Source organism: Drosophila miranda, chromosome 3, assembly GCF_003369915.1.
Source record: "Drosophila miranda strain MSH22 chromosome 3, D.miranda_PacBio2.1, whole genome shotgun sequence".
Lineage (NCBI taxonomy): Eukaryota > Metazoa > Arthropoda > Insecta > Diptera > Drosophilidae > Drosophila > Drosophila miranda.
In genome coordinates, this window is record NC_046676.1 from 8,079,873 (window position 1) to 8,105,995 (window position 26,123).

The following is a 26,123-nucleotide window of genomic DNA, read 5'->3' on the forward strand; positions in this document are numbered from 1 at the left end:
TATCAGTCATATTTTCCGCCATTTACGTCAAGTCGTTGAACTGTTTAAATAGAGGGGGCTTAAGTGGGCTAAGTTTGTGTTTTTCATCGGTATATTTACGGTATATTTCAGCGGGTCGGACCGTATATTTTGTCGATAGGTCACACTGGTCGTGCGTGCGAGCGCGATAAGTGAAAAACAATTTTCTCTGCTTTGTTGTTTGTTGTAAGAATAATAATTAATATCAAAATAAGTGCGCTGTTATTTTGCGTGCGTACATATATGGAATCAATGCGCCATTGTTAGTAGGCAGCGCTGCCCAGCGAAAGTAAGAAAGAATGATATGCATGATATGATGCGCAGCTTGCTACGCGCTCCGTTCGTTGTCGTTTTCGGTTTGTGAGCTCACTTTAGCTGGGGCAATAAATAAGATTTGTAGATGTACATACATATTATATGCACATACGTACGATGAGTTTACACTCGTAGCTGTGTACTTAAAGTGAAGGTGATTTATCAAATTGCAAAAGTCGGTTCGCGTGTGTGCAATGCTGGAAAATTATTACGGCCTAAGTTCATCTAAAAACGATCTCTAACCTATTGAACACATACATAAGGATACATATAGGGGCACGTACATACGCGCTGGCGCACACACAGCCACAAGTTAGTTGCTGTTGGTGTGTTTGTGTATGATGACCCAACAGCAGCTCAGCAAAACAATATGGCTGCCACCGCCACTTGTTAGATATAACAACAGACGCGAATTGAAAGAAAACTCGTCGCTGTTTATCAAATTTCCATTAATTTACCCGTCGCCAGGGCCGTAAAGCCGCCTTTCGCTAAAATCGAATTAAAACGATGTACGTACTGCAGTTCAAGAGTTCACTACTCAAACACAGAGGCACAGGCGCACACACACCCGCGCACCTAAATGTATACTCACACGCGCACACACAGACGAAAATTTCACACAAAATGCGTTTGCGGCGATGATCGCACTCGCACCCCCACAAACACGTCTAGTGTGTGTTTGTATGTATACACATTTATTCAATTAAATATTTGCGTTTAATTATGAAAGGAGTGAAACTGCAGGGTTTGATTTAATTTTGTGTATACACATTGAGATCAGTGCGATAAGAGTATGCCCCGCTGCGATAATTTCCCCCTCCATAAGCAGTTAATTGAACAATCAGCTGTTTGCGATGATGAGAACATCAAATAAGTAGATATTGTACTTGTAAATAGATCTGTACTTTATCCTGCCCTATGCCCTCTGAGGATATTTCATAAGGGATATATGCTTGCATATACATATGTACATGTATATGCGTTTTGTGCCTGTCCATTCTGACCCATTAGTATTTTATTAGTACTTATTTTTTCGGCCAAAACTTGTTTTACCCCGCCATCCCCATCCCCCCCATCGGCGTCGGTTGTCGTCATTCGTTCGAGTGTTTCGTGAAAACTAGTCAGCAAAAAAAAAGAAGAAAAAAGAGTACAACAACAACAAAATAACAGAGCGCCAGAGCGCAGACGTTAACGGAAGTGTGAGAGTGAGAGAGGGCGCAGCGGGGGCAGACAAGGAGGAGCGAAAGAGATGACTGTATTGAAATGAAAACAATGGAACTGCAAGGAGATCGTTGCATGTTCGTGGTCGTCGCTCCCTCTTCTCCACCCCCTCCTAATGTGTGTCTATGTGTTTGTGTGTGTTTAGGTGCGAGTGAAAATAAATATAGCGAAATCTTATTACAAAATTACAAAAATATGCCATAAAATCAATAATAATAAAGGAAAACTCGACAAACAGCTGCAAAAAACAGACAAACAGCCGCCAGAAGCCAGAAGTCAGAATCCAGAACTAGATCAAACCCAATTAAGTCATCTTCGTGCAGTGAGTGCTCTGGAATAATTCCGAACAGTGCAGTGTAGGTTTTTTGCAAAACATTTGCAAAACGCAGTTCCACCCCCGATTCTGGGTAGGAGGAGGAGGAGGATCACCACCACCATCATTGGATGCCAGACCATCGACCGTCGCTGATTGCAAGCTGAATTCTCAACCCGCCAGCAGCCAGCGCAGAAAACAACCCTATGGATGACCCATCAATCAAGAAACGGTGAGCTAAAGCCCTGAAATGAATGCCCAGAATGCTCCTCCCAGATCCAGATCCAGAACCAGATCCAGATGCTGTGTTCTGAGGAAGACTCAAGCGCCGGAGGAATCCACATATTACTCATCGGCGTAGTTTGAATTGTGAAAAAACGACGATAAATCTTTATCTCCGTAATGTAATATACGATGTATTTTCCTTCCACTACGTACTATTCACTCTCGTATCCAAAGTATGACATATGCTCTGGCCTACACTCTCCTCTCGTTCGAATATTATAAGCTTTGGGGGACAGTGCCGTCCATTAATGACGAACCATTTTATTTGCTTAGCTAGATTAGTCGTGGAAAACTAATGGGGCAGGCAGGCAGGCAGGCATCGAAGGGAATCCAGATTTCAGCAGTCCGAGCTGCTTTGCTGATTGCTTTTTGGCCATAGGTTCTCTCAAATGGGGTTGGTTTTGTTTGGTGGTTCGTGGTTCAACCACATTCGATGACTTAATGCCCGCCGCATACAACAGAAACTAAGGAGCGGCCGGTTTTCACATTCTACTACCTTTATTTTGTTGGCTGGGGTAAGTTTCAGCCCCAATAGATAAGTTTAGTTTTGGCCAGCTGAAAAGTTAGTGTGAAAGCGAACACCCATTGAGAGACATACTGTTATATATGTACATATGTATGTATAGTACGTTTGTATGCAAAATCAGTTAACTATATCGACTCTTGGGCGGAGAGAGAGCGAGAGAGGGGGAATGCGTGTGTTACTCAATTTGTTTGCCTGACATTGTGGGCTTTAACAGGTTTTACTGTCTGTCATCTGTCCACTAGTCATCGCATCGTTTTCTGATGTGATGCAGTCAGACTTCCTCAAAGAGCGCCAGAGCAGGGGGAATACGTTGTATTATTGGATTGACAGTGGGGGTCACTCTCGGGCCAGCGTTAAGGTAAACATTGGTTTTATTTTTGGGGCTTCTGCTCTGCTCGGCGGCGGCTGTTCGGCTGCTAGGCTGCTATGGGAATATATATCATAATTTTTGATGGATTCGGCAGGCGGGAAATGAAATTTTATAGCAGTCCAAAGCAAAGGCAGCCCAGCCGCATATATGCGACGGCGATTCTATTCACATGCAAAACGATCAAATAAACATCAATTAAACTGTATCTATTCTTTGGGCTGATTTAATTTTAGCTCAATTAAAAGAGAGACTGAACCGAACGAACGAACGAATCGGGCGCAGGCCATGACTTTCATTACATGTCTGTCTGTCCGTCGGTTGGTTCTTTTGATTATCCACTAATCTGGCTAATCACAGAATGTCAATTGTTTGTGGTTCCGGTAGCTAGAAGACCTTCGCCCACCGAGACACCATATTAATTGCTCTCCCTTTCGTGCATCCTCTGCTTCCTTATCCTTGCAGGTTAATAGATTTGTGCACCGACGAACATGATTACGATGAAGTTCAGGAGCTGCCAGAAGAGACAAGCATTCAGCAGCAGCAGCCCTTGGAGTCATCATCAATCGCCACAACGAGCAGCACGACGAACGGTGGTAGCAGCAGCGCGGGAACGGCAACTGGAACTGGAACTGGCACTGGAACAGTTGTGCCATCTGTGGTTGCGTCAACGCCAGCAGCAGCAGTTGTTGTTGCCGTGGATTCAGTGCCAGAGCTGCCTTCGCCCAAACAGAAATCTGTGAAGAATTCCAAAAACAAACAGAAGCAAAAGCAGTTGGCGAACAAATCGAAAATACCCCGATCCCCATCGTTGGCTAGCAGCCTGAGCAGTCTGGCCAGCAGTTTTAGTAGCCACAGAGACAAGGATAAAGATAAGGACAAGGAGAAGGATAAGGATAAGGATAGGGATAGGGAGAGTCAGAGCAGTTCCGTGCCACCACAGACCCCGCCATTGCCAGCCGGCTACCAGCAGGCGAACAAACAGAGCCAAATGAATGGTGAAGCCACTGCTGGTGGCACAGCACCAGCCACCCCCACAGCCCACCACAACAATAACAATAATGTAGCCGGGGATAATCCTCTGCTTGGGCCTGCAGATCGCAGTAGCCTTAACCTGACAACACCCCTAGGGGGCAACCATCCCCAGACACCGATAGCGGGCGAGGGAACAACGCCAGCGACGACGCCAACGACGCCAAGTTTAGCATTACCAAAAAATTTTCAGTATTTAACCCTGACAGTGCGTAAGGACGAGAACGGATATGGGATGAAGGTGAGTGTGGGCATCAGTCGCCTTTATTGTGCTCCAGGATAACATCTTTCCCTCGTTGCGTCTATCCTCCAGGTTTCCGGCGACAATCCAGTGTTTGTGGAGAGCGTTAAGCCTGACGGGGCAGCCCAGGTTGCTGGTCTCGTCGCTGGCGATATGATACTGAAGGTCTGTCGTTTCTTCGAGCGTTTCTACCCAGTATTCGACGGGGTATTCTCATGTTTCTGGTCTCCACTTTCAGGTGAACGGACAGGAAGTGCGCCTCGAGAAGCATCCCACGGTCGTGAGTCTGATAAAAGGTTTGTAGATGCCCAGTGGAATATATTGCTAGTCGGTATCAAAAGGGTGCGGGGCAGAGCAGATTGCGCACTTTTTCTTGGGTTTTGGATCGCAATGCTGATTGGGATTGGGGGGGCTTTCGGCTGACGGGACTGCCGGGCACTTGGGCTTCTTGTCTGCCCAGCCCTCTTCCTGTCGTTTCCTGCACTTGGGGCAGTCGCACTGCGGCTTCTTGGGCATTCGCGGCTTGTAGATGAAGTCATCCTTGAATCGCTCCTTGCACGGAACCTTTGTCTTGGGACATTCCTTGTCATTGCAGAACGATGATTGTGTCCCGTCGTTGGGCACCAGACCCGGATCCGTCGGCTGGCCGCACTTGCACTTCGATTCGGCGCCGGGTTTAATCGGCTGCACCAGCGGCCTGTCGTCGATATGTTTCTTGGTTGTAACTTCGTTCTTCGATCTCTTGGACATGAAGTCGCTGTAGAACTTGCGAATGCGCGCGACCAAGGAGCTCAACATCCCAGGCACCTGCTCCAGCCAATGCTGCAGAAACGAGGGCACGGCGCTGATTACTTCGAAGAAGGCAATCACCACCTGGTTGTAGTAGTGTACACCAGAGAACCTCCAGCTGCCGTCGGGCGGTGGACGTGGCGCACATATTTTCAGCTTGCGACGTGCCTGCTCCGCATACGGTTCGATCTTCTCCGCGGTTCTATTGTACAGCTCCTCCGTTTCATCCGACGGGCCCCATACACCGAAGTGTTTGGTGGCCACAACCACAGCATAAACCACGCCTGCCCGCACAATCAAGTCGATTATCATCCTGAGCCAAAAATGTTCGGAATTGCTATTTAATTGAGAATTTGGATATAGATGAAGTTTAAAGGTCGGGAATCTAGACAGGCACACGTTTGCCGCATGTGATGTCGTCTTTGATCTTGGGCGATCGGATTGGCTTGCTCTCTTCGGGGGGGGAATGCAGTTGCTCCTCATAGAAGCATCCCCGCAGCTTTTTCTGGGAGCCCGAAGCGTTGTTCGGCTTCTCCTTTGGCAGGTCCACGTTATGTTTCAGTGTTGTGGCCAGAATGTCGTGGGTTTGCTTCTTAAACTCGGAGGCCCAGTCGGGCATACGGAGAGCGAAGTACATTCCCCGCTGAATGGCCAAGTTGCACTTGTAGTGGGCCACAAACTTCCCCTCGGCCTCCGGGGACGGCGATAGGGCCTCCGCATCGAATGATCCCTGGTCCATGGCATGTACGACGTGGAACAGTCCTTTGGCGGCGGTCAACAGTCCACGCACCCCAGCTAATATTTGAGAGGCCATGATAATGATAATTTTGGTAAACTTTTGCTTGTTTCTGCTTGATTTCTGTATACTTATTGTCACGGGCGGGCCGTTGCCTACTTATCATCTCCTTTAAACAACCGACATATGCTGTTCCCCAAGTCGCGCGCAGCTCCGCTCCAGAAGGCGGGGATCTTCTTGAGAGTCCTCACCGTATCGCTCCAGGCATCCGCGATGCTCTGCGAAAATGGTTTCGGTGGTGGAGGCTCACAGATGCCGCCTTTGGTGCAATACTTTCGCTTAAAGTCGTCCGTCTTGCGCTGTAGATCACGTTTGTCATCCTCATCGAAGAGGATGTTCTTGCTGCCATCCTTTGCCACCTCCTCGGGAGCGGAATCTGGTTCTTCCCGCTGGCAGTCGACCAATGCAGGAGCAACGTCCCTCTCGCCCAATCCATTGAGGAATAATACGGTTCCGGCGAAACCCATTACCTTTAAAATTTTGACCACAAACATGCTTAATTTTGAGCGCGGGATTACCCGGGAAATTCTTTCCATTGTGGGTGATCTTGTCCCAGAAAAAACCAATGGAATTTAGGAGGTTTTGGCTTTATTTAGACAAGTAATTCAAAGCTCCTTTCCGCCGTACCTTTTGCAGCCTCTACCATTGTGGAGTTAGCCGTGAAGCGCCAGAAGATGACACGTCCAGCGTCCGTTGGTGTGGTGACCACGCCCATGACACCGATTCTGTCGGGAAGGGATCGAACCGCATCCATTACAGGGCCCCAGCCGGTCGACGTAAGAGCATATGATTCCGAATTCGATTGAATACTAAATCGATTTGTGTTGATTGATTTTCAGAGCATCAAGCGTCGTGAGATGGAATCGTACAAGATTCAGACGTTGCAGAAAATGCTGGAGCAGGAGAAGCTGAATCTGGAGCGACTGAAGAGCGATCAGAACAATCCCAGCTACAAGTTGTCGGAGGCGAATATCCGTAAGCTGCGAGAGCAGCTCCATCAAGTGGGAGCCGAGGTGAGTGCTGCCACGGACCAGCAGCAGCCGTCTGTCCGTCTGTTTTTCCCCTTCCCGGATATTAGGCGCAATAGCAGGAAAATTTGAGTTAACGAAGCTAACCTCCAACAAAAAACCTAACCAACCTGCCACCTGCAGCCATTCGTGGCGAAGCGCTCACGCTAAGCAATAGTAGAACATGATTTGGTATGAGATTTGTGGAGAAATTAACGCGAGAACCGAAGCAGCTTCGGATGATATGGATGATTGCTACATGATCTCTCTTTCTTCTCTTCCATTTCGTGCTGTCTTAACGAACCCTAACTGCAGGATGCACCAACAATTAAACTCCAAGCAGCCGCGAGCAACAAGAACACCGCATTACTAACGCCCAATCAAATCCAACACTTGTCTACGTCCGCCACTCACAACAATCCGCATCAGCATCAGCAATTCCATCATCTCCACAGCCACAGCCACAACAACTATCAGCAGCAACAGCCACTGCCACCGCAGCCCCTAGCACACCACTCCTCACCCGCATTCCTATCCCTCCTGCCGCGTTCTCTCTCGTCCCTGTCGCTGGGCACACGCAAGAACCGGATCGAGAAGGACTTTGTTGCCTCCTCGCCGTTCAACAACACGGCGGACTTCCTGCAGCACCAGCGGATGCAGCATCAGGCCGAGGCCATGTCCCAGTCTTTGCACCAGCACACATCCACACCGACCATGCAGCAGCAGCAGCAGCAACCGTTCTTCCATCCGCACCTCCAACAGCTACAACAACAGCAGCAGCAGCATCGGTTCAAGGAGACTCCCAAGTCAGCCGCCGGTTCGAAGAGCAAGAATAAGTTCCAAATATCCAAGAGCCTGATCGAGGAGGATGTGCCGCCACCGCTGCCGCAGCGGAACCCTCCCAGGCAGCTGAATCTCGACCTGAAGAACGGCAACGCATCACCACAGAGCGGGCATTTGATGGCGCCCGTCTCCGACCTGGACAGAGCCACCAGTCCCCAGCTGAACAGATCGCAATTGGGCGTCAGCGGCAGCGGCAGCAACAGCAACGACAACAGTCCCAGCAGCAATGCCAGCAAGTCCAAGCGATCGAAGATCAAGACCAAGGCACTGTCCGATCCAAAGATGTCCACGCAAATGTTTCTGCAAATGGAATCGGCGTGTGCCCCTGGAGGAGCCCCCGGTAGTTCACTCGAAGTGGACGGTGGACCGCCACCATTGCCCCCGCGTCTGCCGGGCATGATGTCGGAGGATATGAGTCGTGGCAGCTGCCAGAATCTGGCCCAGCCCAACTCCCTGAACACGATGTTCAACTATCCCCTGGTTTCCACGTGCACAGCCGTGCAGAGCGACAACCTGAAGGCGGCCTTTCCGCTCTCCCAGCGGCCGAACATTGTCCAGCAGTTGCAGCAGCATCAGCAGCAGTTAAGCAGTGGCCAGGCCACAGCCGTAAGTAGCCAGCCAATCGATCGATCGATCCATCACTCTGAAAGCACTCGTAACTTTTAATCCTTCACTGCCTCCTCTTTCCATCTCTCTAACATTTTACTGTATCTCATTCGCTTTTACATAACAAATGAAGGTCTGGTTGCTGGCCAGGCCCGAAGCTTCATCCCAGTCTAACATTAACATAAAAAGAAACATAAACAGAAACATAAACATTGACACTAACATTAACTTTACTTTGCTTCTGTGCTAGCCTGCCACTAACCGCAACCGCAACACACTCTTTCGAGCACACACTACAGATATACTGATACTATACTCGTATGTATGTGCGGAAATTCGAAATTATCTTATCATTTATGTGGGCTTCTTTGTATCTGAGACTTAGACTTTTGAAAGAGTAACAAAATGCAGGAGTAATATGTACTCGCATATGCCTAGACGCATTCTTGTGCCACAATTTGGGTATGAGAAATGTATAGAACATGGACAGCATAGCATCATCTTATATTTTGTTCATCTTCCAAACACAATTTATCCCCCTCCCACCGACAGGCCCTGGGACAGACACCCAATTTGGGCAAGAAGAAACACCGACGCGTTGGCTCCTCACCGGACAATATGCATCCACGACATCCAGGTGAGAATCATTCGGTCATCGATGCATGGAATAAGCTCTAACTGATATTTAAACAATCTGTAGATCGTCTAACGAAAACCACTTCCGGTTCGTGGGAGATTGTGGAGAAGGATGGGGAAGTGACGCCGCCAGGAACACCGCCGCCACCATATCTGACCAGCTCTCACATGACGGTGCCCGAGGACCCGAACGAACAGTGCATGGGGGCTGCCGGAGCTGGAATCTTTATTGAATCGCATCACTATACGCCAATGGGAGGTACTCCGTCGCCGATACCGACGTCTCTACATTCCAGCCATTCCATACAGGCGGCACAGTCGAACGACACCCAGAAGGAGATCATCTCAATGGAGGACGAGAACTCATCCGATCAGGAGGGGCCCTTCATCGACGAAAACGGGCCGTTCAACAATCTCACACGCCTGCTCGAGGCGGAGAATGTCACCTTCTTGGCGGTGTTCCTCAACTACGTACTCTCGAACTCGGAGCCGGCGCCGCTGCTGTTCTACCTGATCACAGAGCTCTACAAGGAGGGCACTTCGAAGGATATGCGCAAGTGGGCGTACGAGATACACTCGACATTCCTTGTGCCGCGCGCCCCGCTCTCGTGGTATCGCCAGGACGAGTCGCTGGCCAGGGAAGTGGACAATGTGCTGCAGCTGGAGTTCGACAAGGTAGAGATCCTGCGAACCGTCTTTCTGCGCAGCCGTAAGCGCGCGAAAGATCTCATCAGCGAGCAGCTGCGAGAGTTCCAGCAGAAGCGCACCGCCGGCCTGGGCACCATCTACGGTCCGACGGATGAGAAGCTGGCCGAAGCGAAGACGGACAAGCAGCGAGAGCAAATCATCGACAAGTATTTAATGCCCAATCTACAATTGCTAACGTGAGTTGCCATCCATCTCCTTCGCGGGCCATCCATTGACTAACTTTTTAATTTGTGTGTTGCAGCGAGGACTTTGAGAAGGATTCACCGACAGAGGATGTGCGCAAACAGGCCCTGTGCTCGGCCCTCTCAACGGTGATCTATCGCATCTTCAATACGCGTCCCCATCCCAACAGTATTGTGGAACGTGTGCACCACTTTGTCAGCAGAGACAAGAGCTTCAAGTCACGTATAATGGGTAAAAATCGAAAGGTGAGTGCTTCACTGTCCTGCAATAGGTGCCATGCCTAATATTCCTCCCTTTGTAGATGAATGTTCGTGGTCATGCATTGATATTGCGTCAATACTATGAAGTGACGCACTGCAATCATTGTCAAACGATTATATGGGGCGTTAGCCCCCAAGGCTATCATTGTACAGGTGAGTGGCTCTCAATACTTCGCCCCCATTCCGGACTAATCCGAATACTTGCTATCCACTTTGTAGACTGTAAACTGAATATACACCGTCAGTGCTCGAAAGTCCTGGACGAGAGCTGTCCCGGCCCACTGCCGCAGGCCAAGCGGATTGCCCATAACGATAAGATTAGTAAATTTATGGGAAAGATTCGACCACGCACCAGCGATGTAGTTGGAAGTAAGTTCAAGCTCTTAAGTCCTCCAATGGGAAACGAACCATATTCATATTTTCTGTTTATTTCCATTACTCCAGATGAAAAACGCAGCCGGCAAGATGAGGACTTGGACATTGATATGACTCCAGGTAAGTGTCTAGTCTTTAGCCAATTACCTCTCCTAATCCCCAACTCTCTTTTTCTGCGATTTTAGAGCGCGGACAATCCTCGATTGTGCGCCAACCATCGGATCGTCGACCGGATGCGAATATATCAATGCGTTCGAATGGGAATGCATCCTGCAACACCTCTGCGCTGAACAGCACTGACCTGCAAAGTTCGTTTCATGGCAGCAGCGCCAACGACAGTATTAACCCAAGTGGCGGCGCCATTTGCCCCATGGAACTGTCAACGAGTGTGGCGTCAACGGCCCCATCGAGCAGTGGTTCAGTCTCTGCCGGTCTGAGTGCTTTTGCCGAGCTGAATGCACCGGATACGGTGGATAAAGATGCGCGTAGGGAACGGTGAGACGAGAGGAACTTGATCTCCACACATATACAAGTCTTAAATTCGTTATCCTTTGATCCTCCGTGCAGATACACCCAAAATCCGCAGCACAAGAGCGCGCCAGTGTCTGTGAATCGCTCGGAGTCGTACAAGGAGCGCTTGTCCAACAAAAGGAACCGCAACAGTCGCCGCAAGACCTCTGATCCAAGTTTATCGTCACGTCCGAAGTAAGTTTTGGTGGCATCGATTTCACTGTCCCCCACCCACTCATCAGCTCTTTTCTGCCTTCTATAAATTGTTCTTACACTCCAAGGACATTGCCTTGCCGCTCCCTAAATTCTCTCAACGAAAAAATTTCTCTTTCTGTGTTCCTGCCACTGTCTGCTATCTGCTGTCTGCTGTCTGGGGGCACAAGTAACCGGATATTAATTTTACTAATTAATGCGAATTGCGTCGCAATGCAATCAATATGGACTCTGACTCGTCCCCCTTCCGCTGTTGCGGTGCTGCAAAAGTTTTCCATTCATTTTCCATTTCGAATTTACTCTAAAGGATGCGCTTTAATTTCCCTTTTTAATTAATTCAATGTGAGGGACGTTCTCTTCTGCCTGTGTCCGACTGGGAATGCCTCAGGGCATTGGTCTTTCCTCTGGGGCAATGGCATAACTTGATAGGGCATCCCGGCTTCGACGTGTTGTCGGAGCGGACCGGACCGTCTACTTTTGTTTACGGCTACTATTAACGTATATGTATTTAGCAGACACTGCGGATAGTTGATTAGTCGCCGGCATTGGCATCGATTATATTGTCCGCCTCGCTTTCTGCAGCGTAATGTAGGCCACGCCACGCCAAGCCAAGCCAATCCCATCGTCCATCGTCCATCGTCCTTCCCATCCCAGAACGGCTCGTCGTGGGCAGTCCTGGCCGTCCGTAATTTCTTCGTTTCCTGTTGACAAACTGCATGAGTGACTGGCTTCCACATAGTACAACATTTAGCTGTGAGCACTCGTCGTCGTTGGTGTCTTGTAACAGTGACCAGTGACAATTCTGGTGTTGAATTTGACTCATCGTGGTTGCAGCGGCATAATCGAAATAGAATAAACATAGTTATCTGAACAAACGCGGTGATAATGGAACGAAATATACGCTTCAATCGGAGTAAAAGTTTCAAGGCGACTCTTAACTATAACTACAAGTAAATTAATCATTAAATTTAAGGAGTACCTCAGCATCGAGTGTGCATCGAGTGCAAGTGTCTTGTGATTAAGGCCTGCAGCAGACACCCATTCGAATGGGGAAATATGATTGATTCGGTTTCCAGGCAGCATGCGCTCGCCTTTAAGTGTCTTAAATTTGTATAGCTAGTTGTGTTTGTTGGTAGTTTCCGTACTGACCTTGGGGGGAACCTTTCGTGAATTAATATTAACATAAATATTTGATTTTTTGGTGTCTTTAAGTGAGGAACAACTGGATTTGGGGCTTTCGAATGCCAACTATGTGGCCAGTTCCAATTCTAGTCTCTCTTCAGCTGGTGGCTCCGAAAGCCCCAGCACATCGATGGAACACTTTGCGGCTAGTGGTGCGGCAGGAGGGCCCGCCAGTGCTGGGGCCCTTGCCATGTCAAGAGAATTGAACCTGAATCAGCATCCCTATTTACTCAGACAGCAGCATGCCCAGCAGCACTGTCAGCAGGACTCGTTTCAGTGCGGCAGTGTGGCGGCCGGTGGTAGCAGCATTGCCTCCAGTAATTCGAGCTTTTGGAGTGCCGGACACCCACTGAACCGGCAATGGAACATGGACAGCGACGACGACGAGGATCTCAATGAGGCCGATTGGAGTTCAATGGTGGCGGCCGAGATGCTTGCAGCCCTCACCGATGCCGAAAAGAAGCGTCAGGAAATTATTAATGGTGGGTCTCGTAGAAAAACTCCCTTTCAATGTGTATCAACTTATTCAAATGACTTTCCATGGCCTTTCCACGCAGAAATTTATCAAACGGAACGCAACCACGTACGCACGCTCAAACTGCTCGATCGCCTGTTCCTTCTGCCCCTCTATGAGAGCGGGATGCTCTCGCAGGACCATCTGTTGCTGCTCTTTCCACCCGCGTTGCTGACGCTGCGTGAGATTCACGGAGCCTTCGAGCAGCAGCTGAAGCAGCGACGCATCGAGCACAATCACGTGGTGAATCACATTGGGGACCTGCTCGCGGATATGTTTGATGGCCAGTCCGGGGACGTTCTGTGCGAGTATGCGGCTCAGTTTTGCGCGCGACAACAGATCGCCCTCGAGGGGCTGAAGGAGAAGCGGAACAAGGACGAGCAGTTGCAGAAGTTGCTGCGGAAGTCGGAGTCGCACAAGGCCTGCCGTCGCCTCGAGCTGAAGGACTTGCTGCCGACCGTTTTGCAGCGCCTGACCAAATATCCATTGCTCTTCGAGAATCTGCACAAGGTCACGGTTCGGGTATTGCCCGAGAATACCGACGAAGCGGAGGCCATACAGCGTGCCGTCGAATCCTCGAAGAGGATACTCGTTGAGGTGAACCAGGCCGTGAAGACAGCCGAGGATGCTCACAAGTAATGATATCTCATGATTCCACATCACTTCCAACAGAAACTAACAATCTTCTCTTAATTGAATAGACTACAAAACATCCAGCGCAAATTGGATCGATCCTCCTATGACAAGGAGGAGTTTAAGAAGCTGGACTTGACGCAACATCGCCTGATACACGACGGCAACCTGACAATGAAGAAGAACCCCAGCACACAGCTGCACGGCTTGCTCTTCGAAAACATGATCGTGTTACTCACCAAACAGGCAAGTCTATCCACAAGGCATTCTATAAGCGGATAGCCCTTTTACACGTCTGATCTCTCTCCCCCTAAGGATGACAAATATTCGCTTAAGAATCTGCACACTCCTCTGGTGGTCAACAACAAGCCGGTTAGCCCCATCATGAGCATTGATGCGGAGACGTTGGTGCGCCAGGAGGCGGCCGACAAGAATTCCTTTTTCCTCATCAAAACAAAGACATCACAAATGCTGGAGCTGCGTGCCCCCAGCAGTTCCGAGTGCAAGACGTGAGTTCCCTGGGATTTTGTGCCCAAATTGAGATTTGATTTGAATTTGTGATTTCATTTGCAGATGGTTCAAGCACATCTCGGATGCTGCAGCACAGCACTCGAAGCATCGGCCGAAGAACGCTTCCAATAGCCATGACACGAGCATCGGTGATCCGGCAGTCACCACCCTACCGCATTCCAACACCAAGGAGTCCCTGGAGCTGGCGTCCGAGTGCCCGCAGCCAATGGCCGCCACCGCGACTGTGACAACGACACCATTGGCACCGATGCTGCCAATAGCCACAGTCACGCCAGCACCTGCAACAAGCAACACAAACGTCAGCAGCGGCAGCACCACCTCTGGTGGCGTCCAGCTGCGAAATGTTCACCGAGAATCGACGGGACCAAGCGACACCGATGCCGATTATGTCAACACGCCCAAGCAACAGCGTCTTAGCCAGAACGATGTTAACCGCTCCATGTCGATACGCAGCAGTGGCGATGGTGCTGGCACCACCAGCTCGACCAATGGGTCAGCGGACCAGAACGACGTCACTCTGCGCCACTCACAGTCTGTGAGGGAGAGCCAGGGAGCCAGGAAGGGGGAATCGGCCGGCGAGGAGCGCAACTCGAGCTACGGGCTGGTGGGAGGCCACTCGAAGCGCGACAGCGCCAGCATTGTCTGCTCGAACAACTCGAACAACACGCGCACGTTGTTGATGCAGAGTCCGCTGGTGGAGCCCACAGCTATCCAGATAAGCATTAGTCCAGCACATACCGCCGAGCCGGTACTGACGTCGGGCGAGCGCCTGCGCCGCTTGGACGCCTCCATACGAGGCAATTTGCTGGAGAAGCAAAAGATCATTTGTGATATCTTCCGTTTGCCAGTCGAGCACTTCAATGAGATTGTCGACATTGCCATGATGCCGGAGGCACCCAAGGACAGTGCAGATATTGCGTTGGCCGCCTACGACCAGGTGCAGATCCTAACCAAAATGCTGAACGAGTACATGCACGTGACGCCGGAGCAAGAGGTCTCTGCCGTCTCGACGGTGGTCTGCGGCCACTGTCACGAGAAGGAGAAGCTCCGCAAGAAGTCGACTCTGGTTTCCGCGTCGCCGCCTCCGTTGCCCCCACCGAATAGACAGCATGCACAAGCGCAGGCACAAATACCAATTTCCAGGATGATGCCCAAACTGCAGACTCTCGATCTTGAAGATGTGGCCATACACGAGGACGATGACGGATACTGTGAGATCGATGAACTGCGGTTGCCTGTAGTACCCCTCAGGCCACTGACTGCACCCACCACGCCATTGGCTCCGTTCAGAGCAGCTCCACCAGCACCAGCACCATCGACAGCGACAGAGCCAGTATCAACACCAACCACAGTAGTGACAGCAGAGAGCAGTAACTCCAACGCGGATATTAATAAACGACAGAGCACGCAAAGCACGGATGGTGCTCAGGAGGATTCCCCGTCGCAGAAGAAACAATTCGAAGCGGAGGGCAAGAATGATACTGTCAATCCTGCCGAGGCACTCAAAACTGAGCCAGCACCAGAAGATAAGCCACAAAAAACAAATGAACAAACGGACCAGCTGGCGTCCGCAGAAAAGGAAACTATTGATGGCGAGAAAACTGAGGAAAAGCTTGATTTGGCAATCGCTGGAGCACACTCTGACAATGTGGCATCGGTATCCGCTTCGGCATCTGGATCTGCACCTGTGGATGAATTGCAACAGACTCAGAGCAGCGAGGAAACAACAGGAGCAACGAATGCAGACAAAGACCACGCCGGCGAAGAAGAATCGGTAGCTATCTACGAGTTGTTCGTCCATTGTAAAGCCACTGATGTGTGTGATCCTCTGCAGGTGCAGCATATCCCGCTGTCTATGGTCGATAGCTCGACACAGACAACCGAAGCACCGACTGAAGCAGAGAATCCAGCAGTAGCAGCGGCGCCTTCTGGGTCGGGCAGTAGCTCCTGTGGGCCGAACCGCATACAGCATGCCAGTGTGCTGGAGCCCAGTGTTCCCTGCCATGCACTCAGCAGCATTGTGACAGTACTAAATGAGCAAATTTCCATGCTATTGGTAGGTGCAATTAGGTTATATTGATCAATCATATCCTCAATCATAACAATGTTTGATTTTTCCCACAGCCAAAAATTAATGAGCGCGACGTGGAGCGGGAGCGATTGCGTAAGGAGAATCAACACCTGCGCGAGCTTTTGAGCGCGTTGCATGAACGCCAGCGAGTTGATGATGTAAAGGTATGTGCCACATAGACAGACCGATCCCACAGTTGAGCGAATGCGAATGCTAATGCGTTTCATCCGTTAGGAAACTCCCTTTGATATTTCAAAGCTGATGCGTGCTGAGGAAGTGGAGTTTGATGACGATATTGACGCCATGTCCAATAGTTCCCTGACGCCGACACCCACGCCGATACCGACAGCCTCGCCCAGCGCCAGCAGCAGCAGCCAGGCTCGGACAACGGAGGCCACGAAGGTGGATGCGGATGAGGATGTGGAATAAGAAGATTGGAAGCTTGTTCACCTTTTTTTGTTGTATAAAATACATATATTTGTTCTTGTTTTCCCCCCAAGACGCACTGGGTCCAATTGAATTGGCGGCGTTAATGTTTTACAAGTAGCCTTCATAGAGCATGCCTTTACTACTGTTAATATTATAGCTACATTTGTTTTCTTAAATATATTCCACTCCAGATCCAATAACACTCGAGTTAAGCTAATAATGTCCTCGTAAAACTAATTAAACACATATACATACACAGACTATATATATTATGTATATGTATGCATATTACCTACTTAAATAATATATTTGCTAAATACACAATGTTTGATACATTTATAAAGAACAATCAAAAATAAAAGTAGTTATTCAGATTTCCGAATTTAATAAAGTTTTCCAGCCGAGGATGTTGGCTGTTTCTTCCTGCAGATCCTTGGGGGGAGACTACGAGACTCCAAATAAAGCAGCAGTGTAACGTCTGGATCCACCAAATTACGCACGCAATTAGCCAAAGTACTTCGCGAAAGCTGCGATCGCAGGCGGGCGACAGGGCTGGACAGGAAAGCTGGGATCTAACAAAGTCGAACGTAATTTGCAGCCCTTTGTTAAATTGAAGTTCGCTGCTTTAATTACCTTTATGCTCAAGAGTCTGCCTAAGCTAAAGATAGTGCAATGTTATCAATTTCTCTTTGTTATTCTTTGAAAATATATGTATATAAATAACAACAGTATTTGAATGAGCCGCCATATGCGACTTATCGAACCATGGTCGTTCGATAGTCGATAGATCTATCGATAGTTGTGCGTAAATATGGGCTGCACGTGTTGCATTTGAATGAAAAGTCTTTCCAAACAAAAGGTGTTTTAAGCGCATAATTAATCCAGTTTAACATAGATGAAGTGATCCGTGAGTTTATGAAAGCAATAACAGAATGGCAGCCATAACAGAGAAGTCGAAAGACACAAACACATTTCGGGTAAGTGGCCAGAGAAGTCTCACATGGTCCGCAGCAGCTCACATTTTTGCACTTTTGCCTGCAGTTCAAGTCGTTCGGAGATCGAGTGAATGAAATCGACTTGCGGCACCTGGCCCTGTACCACATAGGGCACAAGAACGAGGAGCTCGACGAGGAGGAGAATGAGACCTATTTCCAGCAGACACTCCAGAAGTGGAATGTCCTCAACCTCACGGAGGAGTACAACTATTTCAGCAAGCGCTGCAGGAAGATCGTCACTTTGCCGCAGCTGCTGCATCAAAAGGATGTTGTGGTCGATCTGCTGCTGGAGCGACTTTCCACAGCCACGAATCTGTCGCAGCAGCCTCTGCTGGAACTCCTCTATGTTCTGGCGCGGGACCTGCGCGAGCAATTCTATCCGTACTTCCAACGCATTCTGGACCGCCTCATCTGCTTGCTCAACACCCAGGATGCCGAGCAGCTGGAGTGGACCCTGATTTGCCTGGCCCATCTATTCAAGACTCTGAAGCCCTATTTGAAGCGCAACATTGGCATTGTGTTCAACGCGATTCTGCCACTACTAGACGAGCAGCACTACGCCGAGCACGTAATCAACTTTGCCGTGGAATGCTTCGCGTACATAGCCCGAGACGTTCGCGACTTCCCCCGCTTTCTGGCCTACGTGCTGAAGACAGTGTTGCGGGAGCAGGTCGAAAGTGTCCATGGCTGTGGCAGGCTGATCTACGAGATACTTCGGGGCGTCAATGGACAACTGCACAACTCGGCTGCCGAAATCTTTGCCCATGTCCTGGATGTGCTCATCAGCCAGGACGGCATCCATAACTCAACGGCTCAGGCGGAACTTTTGGGCGACATTGTGGAGTATTCATTGGGACTGCTATTGAACTTCCTACGCCCCGACCAGAGTGGCGTTCTATGGCAACAGCTCTGCTCCGCAGCGAGCCGTGAGGGCGTCGACGCTGCGCCACTGATTGACTTGATGCTGCCCCTGGTCAGTCATAAGGACGGACGCTACGTGGCCGAGCTGTCCCTCGTGGTTCCCACCCTACTGAAGCTGCTTGAGCGGAGCGTAGATTCCCTGCAACCGCTTACGACCCTGGTTACCAGCCTGCTCAAGGCCCAGCACACGCAATTGCCGCAGCTGGATGCCAGTCGGTTGCTGCAGAAATTGCTGGTCGTAAGCAGAAAATCCGAGTCGCTGTACGAGGACTCCATTCTGCAGCTCCTGGACTATCAGCAATTTGAGATTTTGGTCCTGCCGCACGTCATCGGCTACTACGAGGAGGCGAGACAGACAAGAGCCTTGGAGTTGCTGGCCCGCATAGTCCAGCACAAGAGGCCGCTGCAGGTGGACGGCACATCCCTGGCCCAATGGGAGGTCTATCCCCTCCAACTGAAGCACAAGGAGACTATCAAATGCGTGGAGCAGCAGCTCCTGACCTTGGATGTGGCAATAGAGGAGCACCTGCTTCTGCTGGTGCTGGTTCCCCATCTGAGGGGCTTCAGCAAGCAGCCCCTGGAAAAAACACTTCACTCTAACATTGAAGATCGCTTGAGGAGCGCCAGCTCGGATTACACCCTTCTGCTACTGCTACTGCAGACCCATGCCCTGCTCAAGTTCAAGCTTCCCCCTGCTCTTGCCACCAAACTGTGTGCCTTTCTAACGCCGGAACTGGTCAAGGACATCCGCGCCGTGGCCTGCCTGCAGCTGCTTCTGCTGGAAACCCCTAAGAAGGAGCTCTCGGCCTCCACAGAGCTGCTGACTGCTGTCTCCACTCTGCTCAGCCAGCCCCAGACGCAATACAGACGCATAGCGGCCCACTGCCTGGATCTGCTAAACTCCGGCTGCAAATGCAATCCCTACTCGCACTTCTACGCCGCCTCCTGCGTAGAGCCCACCGTGCACAACTACCGCGAGCTGCTCCTCGAGCTGCAGCAACTGGAGCCGGCGTCCGCCAAGTTCGAGCAGTACTCCCAGCTGCCTCAGTTCAAGGAGCATGCGGTGAGCCTGCTCCTCGGCCTACTCTACAATAACTTTAAGTTTGTGTGGGCCCCGGTCCAGCAGCTCCTGGCCGCCTACGTGAAGGTAATGGGAACGGACGAGTTCTGGAACCTGTTCAAGGCGAAGCTGCTCGAGACGGTCGCCTGCATAGACTACGAGGTGAACTCGACGACCCCACTACCACAGCCCCACCGGGCAACCTATGCGTCGGCTGCCCTGACCATGCTCCTGCCCGAGGAGGCTGGAGAGAAGCAACTGAGTCTGCAGCAGGCGCTCAATTATCGCCAACTGCTGTGGCAGTGCCTGCCCAAGCTGGGAACTCTGGCGGAGGTGAAGAATGCAGACGTGGTGCGACTGTTCTTGCAGTTCGTCGAGCAGGAGTACCGAGCCCAGCTGGAAAGGACAGAGCATACGTGGAACGTCAACGAGGCCACAGGTATGCCCAACAGGGTTCACAAAATTCTCATTGAATGATCATATCTTATCCCTGCAGCGGAGGACGTTGACGCCGACGATGATGAGGAGAACGAAGCGCCGAGCGGCGTCCGATCCCGCCAGAAGCGGAGAACGCACAATGTCCATGCCAAATTCATACTCCAAACTCTGCAGCTCAAGCTGGCCTGCTTCGTGTCGCAACCGAACCCCAAGGCCCTGCACCGACAGGCGGAGATGCATGCCTTCTACCTGGAGCTCCTCGCAGGGCCCAACACCCAGCTGCAGCAGCTGGCCCTTGACTGCCTGGCCGCCTACAAGCAGCCAGCGGCTCTGGTGCAGCAAAAGGCTCAGCTGGCGGGTCTGATCGATGAGGCAAAGTTCAAGACAACGTTGAGTGGCTTCGAGTTGGCCAGCATCCCAGCGGATCAGAGGTCCCAGCTGATGCCCTTCATGCTGCGCGTGCTCTACGGCAAGATGCTAACGAAGGGTGTTCAAAAGCAGCTGAGTGCCCAGCAGCGGAAGACCCTGATCCTGAGGTTCTTGGGACAGCTCGAGGAGACGGAGATCATCGAATTTCTAAAAATGGCATTCGGACGCTTCGCCGAATACACAGACAAACCCATACAGGAGCTGCCCCGCTATGTCCACAGCTCGTACGATTCCTCGGCAGTGATTGCGGCCAAGCAGCTGCAGAGGATCGTCAATCTCCTGGAGCTCATACGCAAGGAATTCGCTGGCCGACTGACGGCAGACTTCCAGGTCTATGTTCTCAAGTTGTTGCTGCTCGTCGGCAGTGTCTCCCAGGAGGTGATCAACGGCCAAGGAAAGCTGGCGACCGCCTACAAGAATGTGAAGCACTCGGGACTGCAGACCCTGGGGAATTACTTTGGCCAATTGGTGGACATGGAGGAATTGTGGCAGGAGCAGGAGATGAACGCCATCTGCGAGGTGTACGTCTGGCCAGGGCTCGCCCGACTGCCACAGGACTCCATACACACGCCCACGCCGCTGCTTAAGCTGCTGCTCCTCTGGGGCGGTGAGCCTCGCTATCAGAAGTGGCTGAACCAGAGTCGCTCCGCGAATGAGCCTGCCATCATGCATCAGCTGATGGTATTGCTGCTCAACGACAAGGCCAAGCCCGTGGTGAAGCGTTCGCTGCTGCAGCTTGTGGAGCAGCTCCTGGAGGCGGCTGCCACCGAAGAGTATGGTGTCGAGGCCCTGGCCATTATTCATCCCCACATCCCGGCCATCCTGCAGCAGCTGCAGACTAGCTGGCGACACCGTAAGGCCGGCAGACAGATGCTGGACAAGCGGGAGCTCAATATTCTGACGCTGATTACCGCGCACGTGCAGGAGCCGGCCACCTGCGAACTGCTGCTGGAACTCGTCCTGCCAATATTCACGAAGCAGTCGGCTTCCGCTGGTCCCGAGACCGTCGTCCAGCTGATCACCACGCTCTCCAATCTCAGCCAGCGTGTACCCCGGCCTCAGGACTATGTGCGCCAACTGGCGCCGCTTTTTGAGCAGGTGCACGTCCTGCCCGCCAGGAAGCTGCTCTGTGACCTTCTGGCGGACATGGCAAAGCGGCTACACAAGGAAGCCAAGCAGAACCCAGAGCTCTCCGCCACGGCGGCGTCTCTTCGGGAGTGGGCGAGGATTGTGCTGCTGCTGAATGCGTGGGACAAGCGCTGGCTGGAGCAGCCCGACTACGATAAGCGGCTGGAGGGGCTGTCGGAGCTGAAGCAGCTGGTGGAGCATAAGGACAAAAGGATCGACCTGCAGCTGGGAGTTCTGGTTGTCTACAACTGCTTCTACATGCTGCGCCACGTCTCGGATCTGGGCATTAGGGTCAACATTGGCGAGCTGCTGAAGGCCCTGCTCCCGCTGCTGACTCTCCAGCTGGAGGCGAAGGAGGAGGCACAGTTTTGGCTGGAGGACACATTGCTGCCACTGCTGCAGCGCTCTCTGAAGGACGAGAAGCACGAGCATGCGCGAAGCGAAGCCATCGGCTTGCTGGGCGAACTCGCCAGCCATTGTCCCGCAGCACACGAGATCTTCCACGATCTGTCTCCTCTGGCGGATAAGCACGACCTGGAGGTGGACTTCTTCGAGAACATGCTGCATTTGCAGACCCAGCGACATGGTCGAGCCCTGCAGCGACTCGTCAACATCTCCGGCGGCAGCTGGCGGCACGCGCCGCCTTGTGCCCGCACGCTAACGCAGTTCCTCCTGCCGCTGGCCACACGATACCTTCTCAGCGAGCGGCACACGGGCAAGCACACTCTGGTGGACGCCGCCATCGAGGCGGTGGGCGTGATGAGCGAACTGCTGCCCTGGACGCAGTATCATGCCGTGCTTCGCTACTACCTGCAGAAGCTTCGATTCGCCCACGCCCAGCAGAAGCAGTGCGTCCGTTTGGTGGTCCGTATTCTGGATGCCTTCCACTTCGATTTGACGCAGGCAGAGGCTGACCCGGCCACGCTCGTGCGACTCAAGCAGAAGCTGACTGAAGCCGCGGAGGAGAAGAAGCCCCAAGCACAGCCGGAGGAAGTGGAGGGAGAAGAGAAGCCACCAAAAGAGGAACTCGAAGAGCAGGACTTCATTGATTTCGAGGGAGAGGAGGCGGCCGAACCAGTGGAGGCAGTGTTGGCTCATCAGCGTACCCAACTCTTGGCCCCCAATGCTGCCAAGCGCGTCATGTCAACCATCACCACCGTGCTCCTGCCCACCCTCAACCGGTCCATCACTGAGAAGACCAACTACGACGCCAAGCACAAGGTGAACCGCCGGCGGCTGAGCTACGAGCGCGAGGAGGAGGAGATTCAGCGCGTGCCCATTGCCTTGGCCATGGTGAAGCTGCTCCAGAAGCTGCCCGTCGAGCTGCTGGAAAACAGCCTCCCAGGTGAGTAGATTCCGGCAAGGTATCTCCCGGCATATACTGACTCCCACTCCGACTCCTTTCCATAGGAATCTTTATGAAGGTCTGCACCTTCCTACGCTCCCCCCTGAAATCCGTGAGGATGCTGACCCGCGACATTCTCAAGAAGATTATGATCACTCTGGGCGGCAGCTACGTGGGCATGCTACTGGAGCAACTGCAGTCGCTGCTCACGCGCGGCTTCCAGGTGCACGTCCTGTCCGTAACGCTGCACGGAGTTCTGGACGCACTCCGAGGCGAGCTGAAGCCGGAGCACATTGAGAGCTGCCTGCATAACCTGCTCGAGGTGGCCCTGAACGACATATTCGGAGATGTGAGCGCCGAAAAAGAGGTCGAGAAGATTGTGGCCCACACGCCTGAGGCCAAGCCCAGCGCCAAGAGCTACTTGACCCTTCACATCGCCGCCAAGCACATCCGCGACAACTGTTTGCTGGACCTGCTGCTGCCTTTCAAGGAGCATCTGCTCAGGTCGCACTCCCGCAAGGTTACCCAGAAGATACAAGAGTGCTTTGCCAAGATTGTGGCCGGCCTGGTGGACAACACGCACATCGCCCGGGAGAGTCTGTTGATCTTCATCTACGGCACCATGTCGGAGAGCATCAGCGACCTGCTGCCGGGCACCCAGAAGCGCCAGCTGACCGCCAAGGAGCAGGCTCTGATCAAACGCGCTCGTCCCGACTGCCTCATCCTCCAACCGGCGCCAGGGCGACGCAGTGTGGCCGTTGGCAACAAGCTGGTCAAGTCGAATGCCCAGGCCAATGCCCACATACTGGTGGAGTTCGGACTGGAGCTGCTGCACTTCGTGCTGAAGCGAAAGAAGCTGTCAGAGCTCGACTACCAGCCCTTTCTGCACCCCATGCTGCCCCTGCTGCGCGACGCGCTGAGCAGCCACCACGTCAGGACCACCACCTACGCCTTGAAGTGTTACACGGCCATTTGGCTTGGGGAGTACGAGCTGTCCGAGCTCGACGCCGAACAACTGCAGCCAGTGGTGGCACGAATGTTTGAGATCCTGAAGAATTTCTCCAGCTTTGGGGCCACGCGGCAGGAGGAGAACGCCCAGCTAGTCCGCGGCAGCTTCAAGGCAGTCGTGGCGCTGCTCCGCAAATGCCAGGACTACCAGCTAAGCGTTGAGCAAATCGAGCAGCTGCTGCTTCAGATAGAACAGGAGCTGCAGGAGGGCGAGTGCAGCAGCCAGACCATGTGCTTCACTCTGCTCAGGGCTCTGGTGGGCCGCAAGGTGGACACTCGCTCGCTGCACGATCTGATGAAGCGTCTCGGCGATCTGTCCATCATATCGCAGTCGGACTACGTGCGGGACGAGGCCCGCGGCATCCTGCTCACCTACATCATGGAGTACCCGCTGCAGAAGCGTGTGGATCAGCTGGTCAAGTTCATGTCCGTCCAGTTGTGCTACACCCAGATCGCTGGCCGACAGTCGGCCATCCAGTTCATGCACTCCATCATCAACAAGTTTCCCCTCCTGCTGCTCGCCAAGCAATCCGAGTTTCTGTTCCTCTCGCTGGGCACGCGATTGGTCAACGATGAGGATCCCTCGTGTCGTCGCAGTGTGGCCGCTGCTCTGGAGGCGCTGATTGGGCGCCTAACCAAGCTGGAGCGCCAGCCTCTGCTGGATCTCACTTTGCTGTTCTTCACGTCGCCGCAGTCCAGCCAGAAGCCGGGTGTCAGGGAAATGGCGGCCGCGCTCCTCTCCAGGTTTGTCCAGGCAGAGCGGGCTGGATTCGCGGAGAGACTGCCGCAGGTGCTGCCCACGTTGGTGAATGTTCTGACGCTGGGCGATGCGGAAGCGTCCGGCAGATATGTGCGTGCTCCGGGGAATCTGGCAGCGGAGGTGGAAGAGGAACAATTGGAAAAGAAAAAGAGGCGGAAGGTACGATAGTTCTCTTTGATTTGTACAGGATAATATACGTATTTCTATACATATTTCAGCATTCTCAATCTAACCCCGATGAGGACCTGCTTCTGGCCGGCCTAGACACTGAGACGCGACTGGAGCACCAGCAGCGCAGCGCAGACCATCAGATCATCCAGTTGCAGTATTGCCTGCTGAAGATCATGGAGCATTGCGGCGACACGATGTTGGCCGACAAGGAGATTGCCGACACCGTAGATCAACTGGCCTACGGCTGCCAGCGGCTCTTGGGGCACGAACACAACTGGGTGCGCTGCAATGCGGCCAAGCTGCTGACACACCTCTTGGCGCACTACGACTACGCCTACGTGGGCCAACAGCTGGTGGGCGTCAAGCGAGAGGATGGCGACGAGAAGCCGCTGGACTTTATTTACGCTCAACCTGCCCAGGATATCAAGTCCTTGGTACTGGACCTGTGTGCCCAGGTCACGCCTGGCGAGACGGCACAGGAAATGATTGACGAACTGTCCAAGATCTTTCTGTACGTGGGGCACATGCTAAGGGATGTCCCCTTCAGTCTCAAGCAGGAGAAGGAAACGGAAGAGGAGGCGAAGGAGCGAGAGCGGCCGGCTAACAAAATCAACCTCAATTGGCTGGTGCGGAACATACGCTTTTTGGTGAACAAGGAAGTGACGAAGGCCCCACACGACACCAGCACAGTACTTACACCACAATATACCCTTTGTCAAACCTATTGATCTTAAGTATACCCTTTACTTGCTACAGCGCACTGCCATGTTCACGCTCATTGAGGCCCTCAGCACGTTGCTCAGTGTGGAGGCGGTTACCCGACTGGCTCCCGCCCTTCTTCAAACATTGGTGCGTGAAATGTCAGAGGAGGATCAGAACGTCGATGCGGAACTTCGTCAGCTAGCCCTGCGTGTTGGCAGTCGGCTGAGGAAGCGAATAGGAGCGGATATCTACGACAAACTTCGCAATGCGGTGCAAACCAAGCTGATGGTGCGACGGGCTGAACGCCGCAAGGCCGTTGCCCAGGAGAAAGTCCATGATCCAGAGCGAGCGGCCAAGCGTAAGGCGGGAGTGCAGGAGCGCAAGAAGGCTGCGAAGCGTCTGAAGGCAGCGGTGATTCGTGGCAAGGCGCCAGACACCAAGCAGAAGCTGAAAAAGCGCAAAAGGAAAGCTGAAATGGACGGATTTTAATTAGTTAATCGGCTGTTGAGTAGTTTAAGTATTCCTAAGTAGAGAGAAAATAAATCAGAATCAACAATTAGTG

At 52.2% G+C, this 26,123-nt stretch overlaps 4 protein-coding genes across 7 annotated transcripts; 2 read left to right on the plus strand and 2 right to left on the minus strand.

Moving 5' to 3' along the window:
- Positions 1-148: 148 nt before the first annotated feature.
- Positions 149-16,986, plus strand: LOC108159292. Of its 4 annotated transcripts, XM_017292459.2 has the most exons (24): positions 150-307; positions 1,700-2,099; positions 3,511-4,318; positions 4,391-4,483; positions 4,557-4,614; positions 6,540-6,679; positions 6,743-6,916; positions 7,226-8,359; positions 8,912-8,996; positions 9,060-9,879; positions 9,945-10,131; positions 10,188-10,299; positions 10,366-10,515; positions 10,591-10,641; positions 10,707-11,016; positions 11,089-11,226; positions 12,457-12,908; positions 12,984-13,575; positions 13,642-13,819; positions 13,889-14,082; positions 14,147-15,878; positions 15,939-16,160; positions 16,229-16,339; positions 16,410-16,986. In XM_017292459.2, exons 2-24 carry the CDS (start codon positions 2,074-2,076, stop codon positions 16,602-16,604), a joined length of 7,962 nt encoding a protein of 2,653 aa, XP_017147948.1. In that variant the 5' UTR covers positions 150-307; positions 1,700-2,073; the 3' UTR covers positions 16,605-16,986. The 4 variants fall into 4 exon arrangements, with proteins under 4 accessions (XP_017147946.1, XP_033246305.1, XP_017147948.1 ...); XM_017292457.2 differs by having other exon boundaries at positions 149-307; positions 14,147-16,160; XM_033390414.1 differs by having other exon boundaries at positions 149-307; positions 1,776-2,099; positions 14,147-16,160.
- On the minus strand, positions 4,314-5,616 carry LOC108159293. Its single transcript, XM_017292461.2, has one exon. The coding sequence runs from the start codon at positions 5,588-5,590 to the stop codon at positions 4,643-4,645; it is 948 nt and encodes a 315-aa protein (XP_017147950.2). The 5' UTR covers positions 5,591-5,616; the 3' UTR covers positions 4,314-4,642.
- Positions 5,810-6,502, minus strand: LOC108159294. Its single transcript, XM_017292462.2, has 2 exons — positions 5,975-6,502; positions 5,810-5,902 (listed from the first exon to the last, which is right to left on the minus strand). The coding sequence occupies exon 1, from the start codon at positions 6,437-6,439 to the stop codon at positions 5,999-6,001; it is 441 nt and encodes a 146-aa protein (XP_017147951.1). The 5' UTR covers positions 6,440-6,502; the 3' UTR covers positions 5,810-5,902; positions 5,975-5,998.
- A 412-nt stretch (positions 16,987-17,398) lies between the features above and the next one.
- On the plus strand, positions 17,399-26,120 carry LOC108159727 (small subunit processome component 20 homolog). The gene is made up of 6 exons (XM_017293258.2): positions 17,399-17,581; positions 17,646-20,019; positions 20,077-22,920; positions 22,986-24,847; positions 24,907-25,548; positions 25,616-26,120. Exons 1-6 carry the CDS (start codon positions 17,537-17,539, stop codon positions 26,048-26,050), a joined length of 8,202 nt encoding a protein of 2,733 aa, XP_017148747.1. The 5' UTR covers positions 17,399-17,536; the 3' UTR covers positions 26,051-26,120.
- Positions 26,121-26,123: the final 3 nt, after the last annotated feature.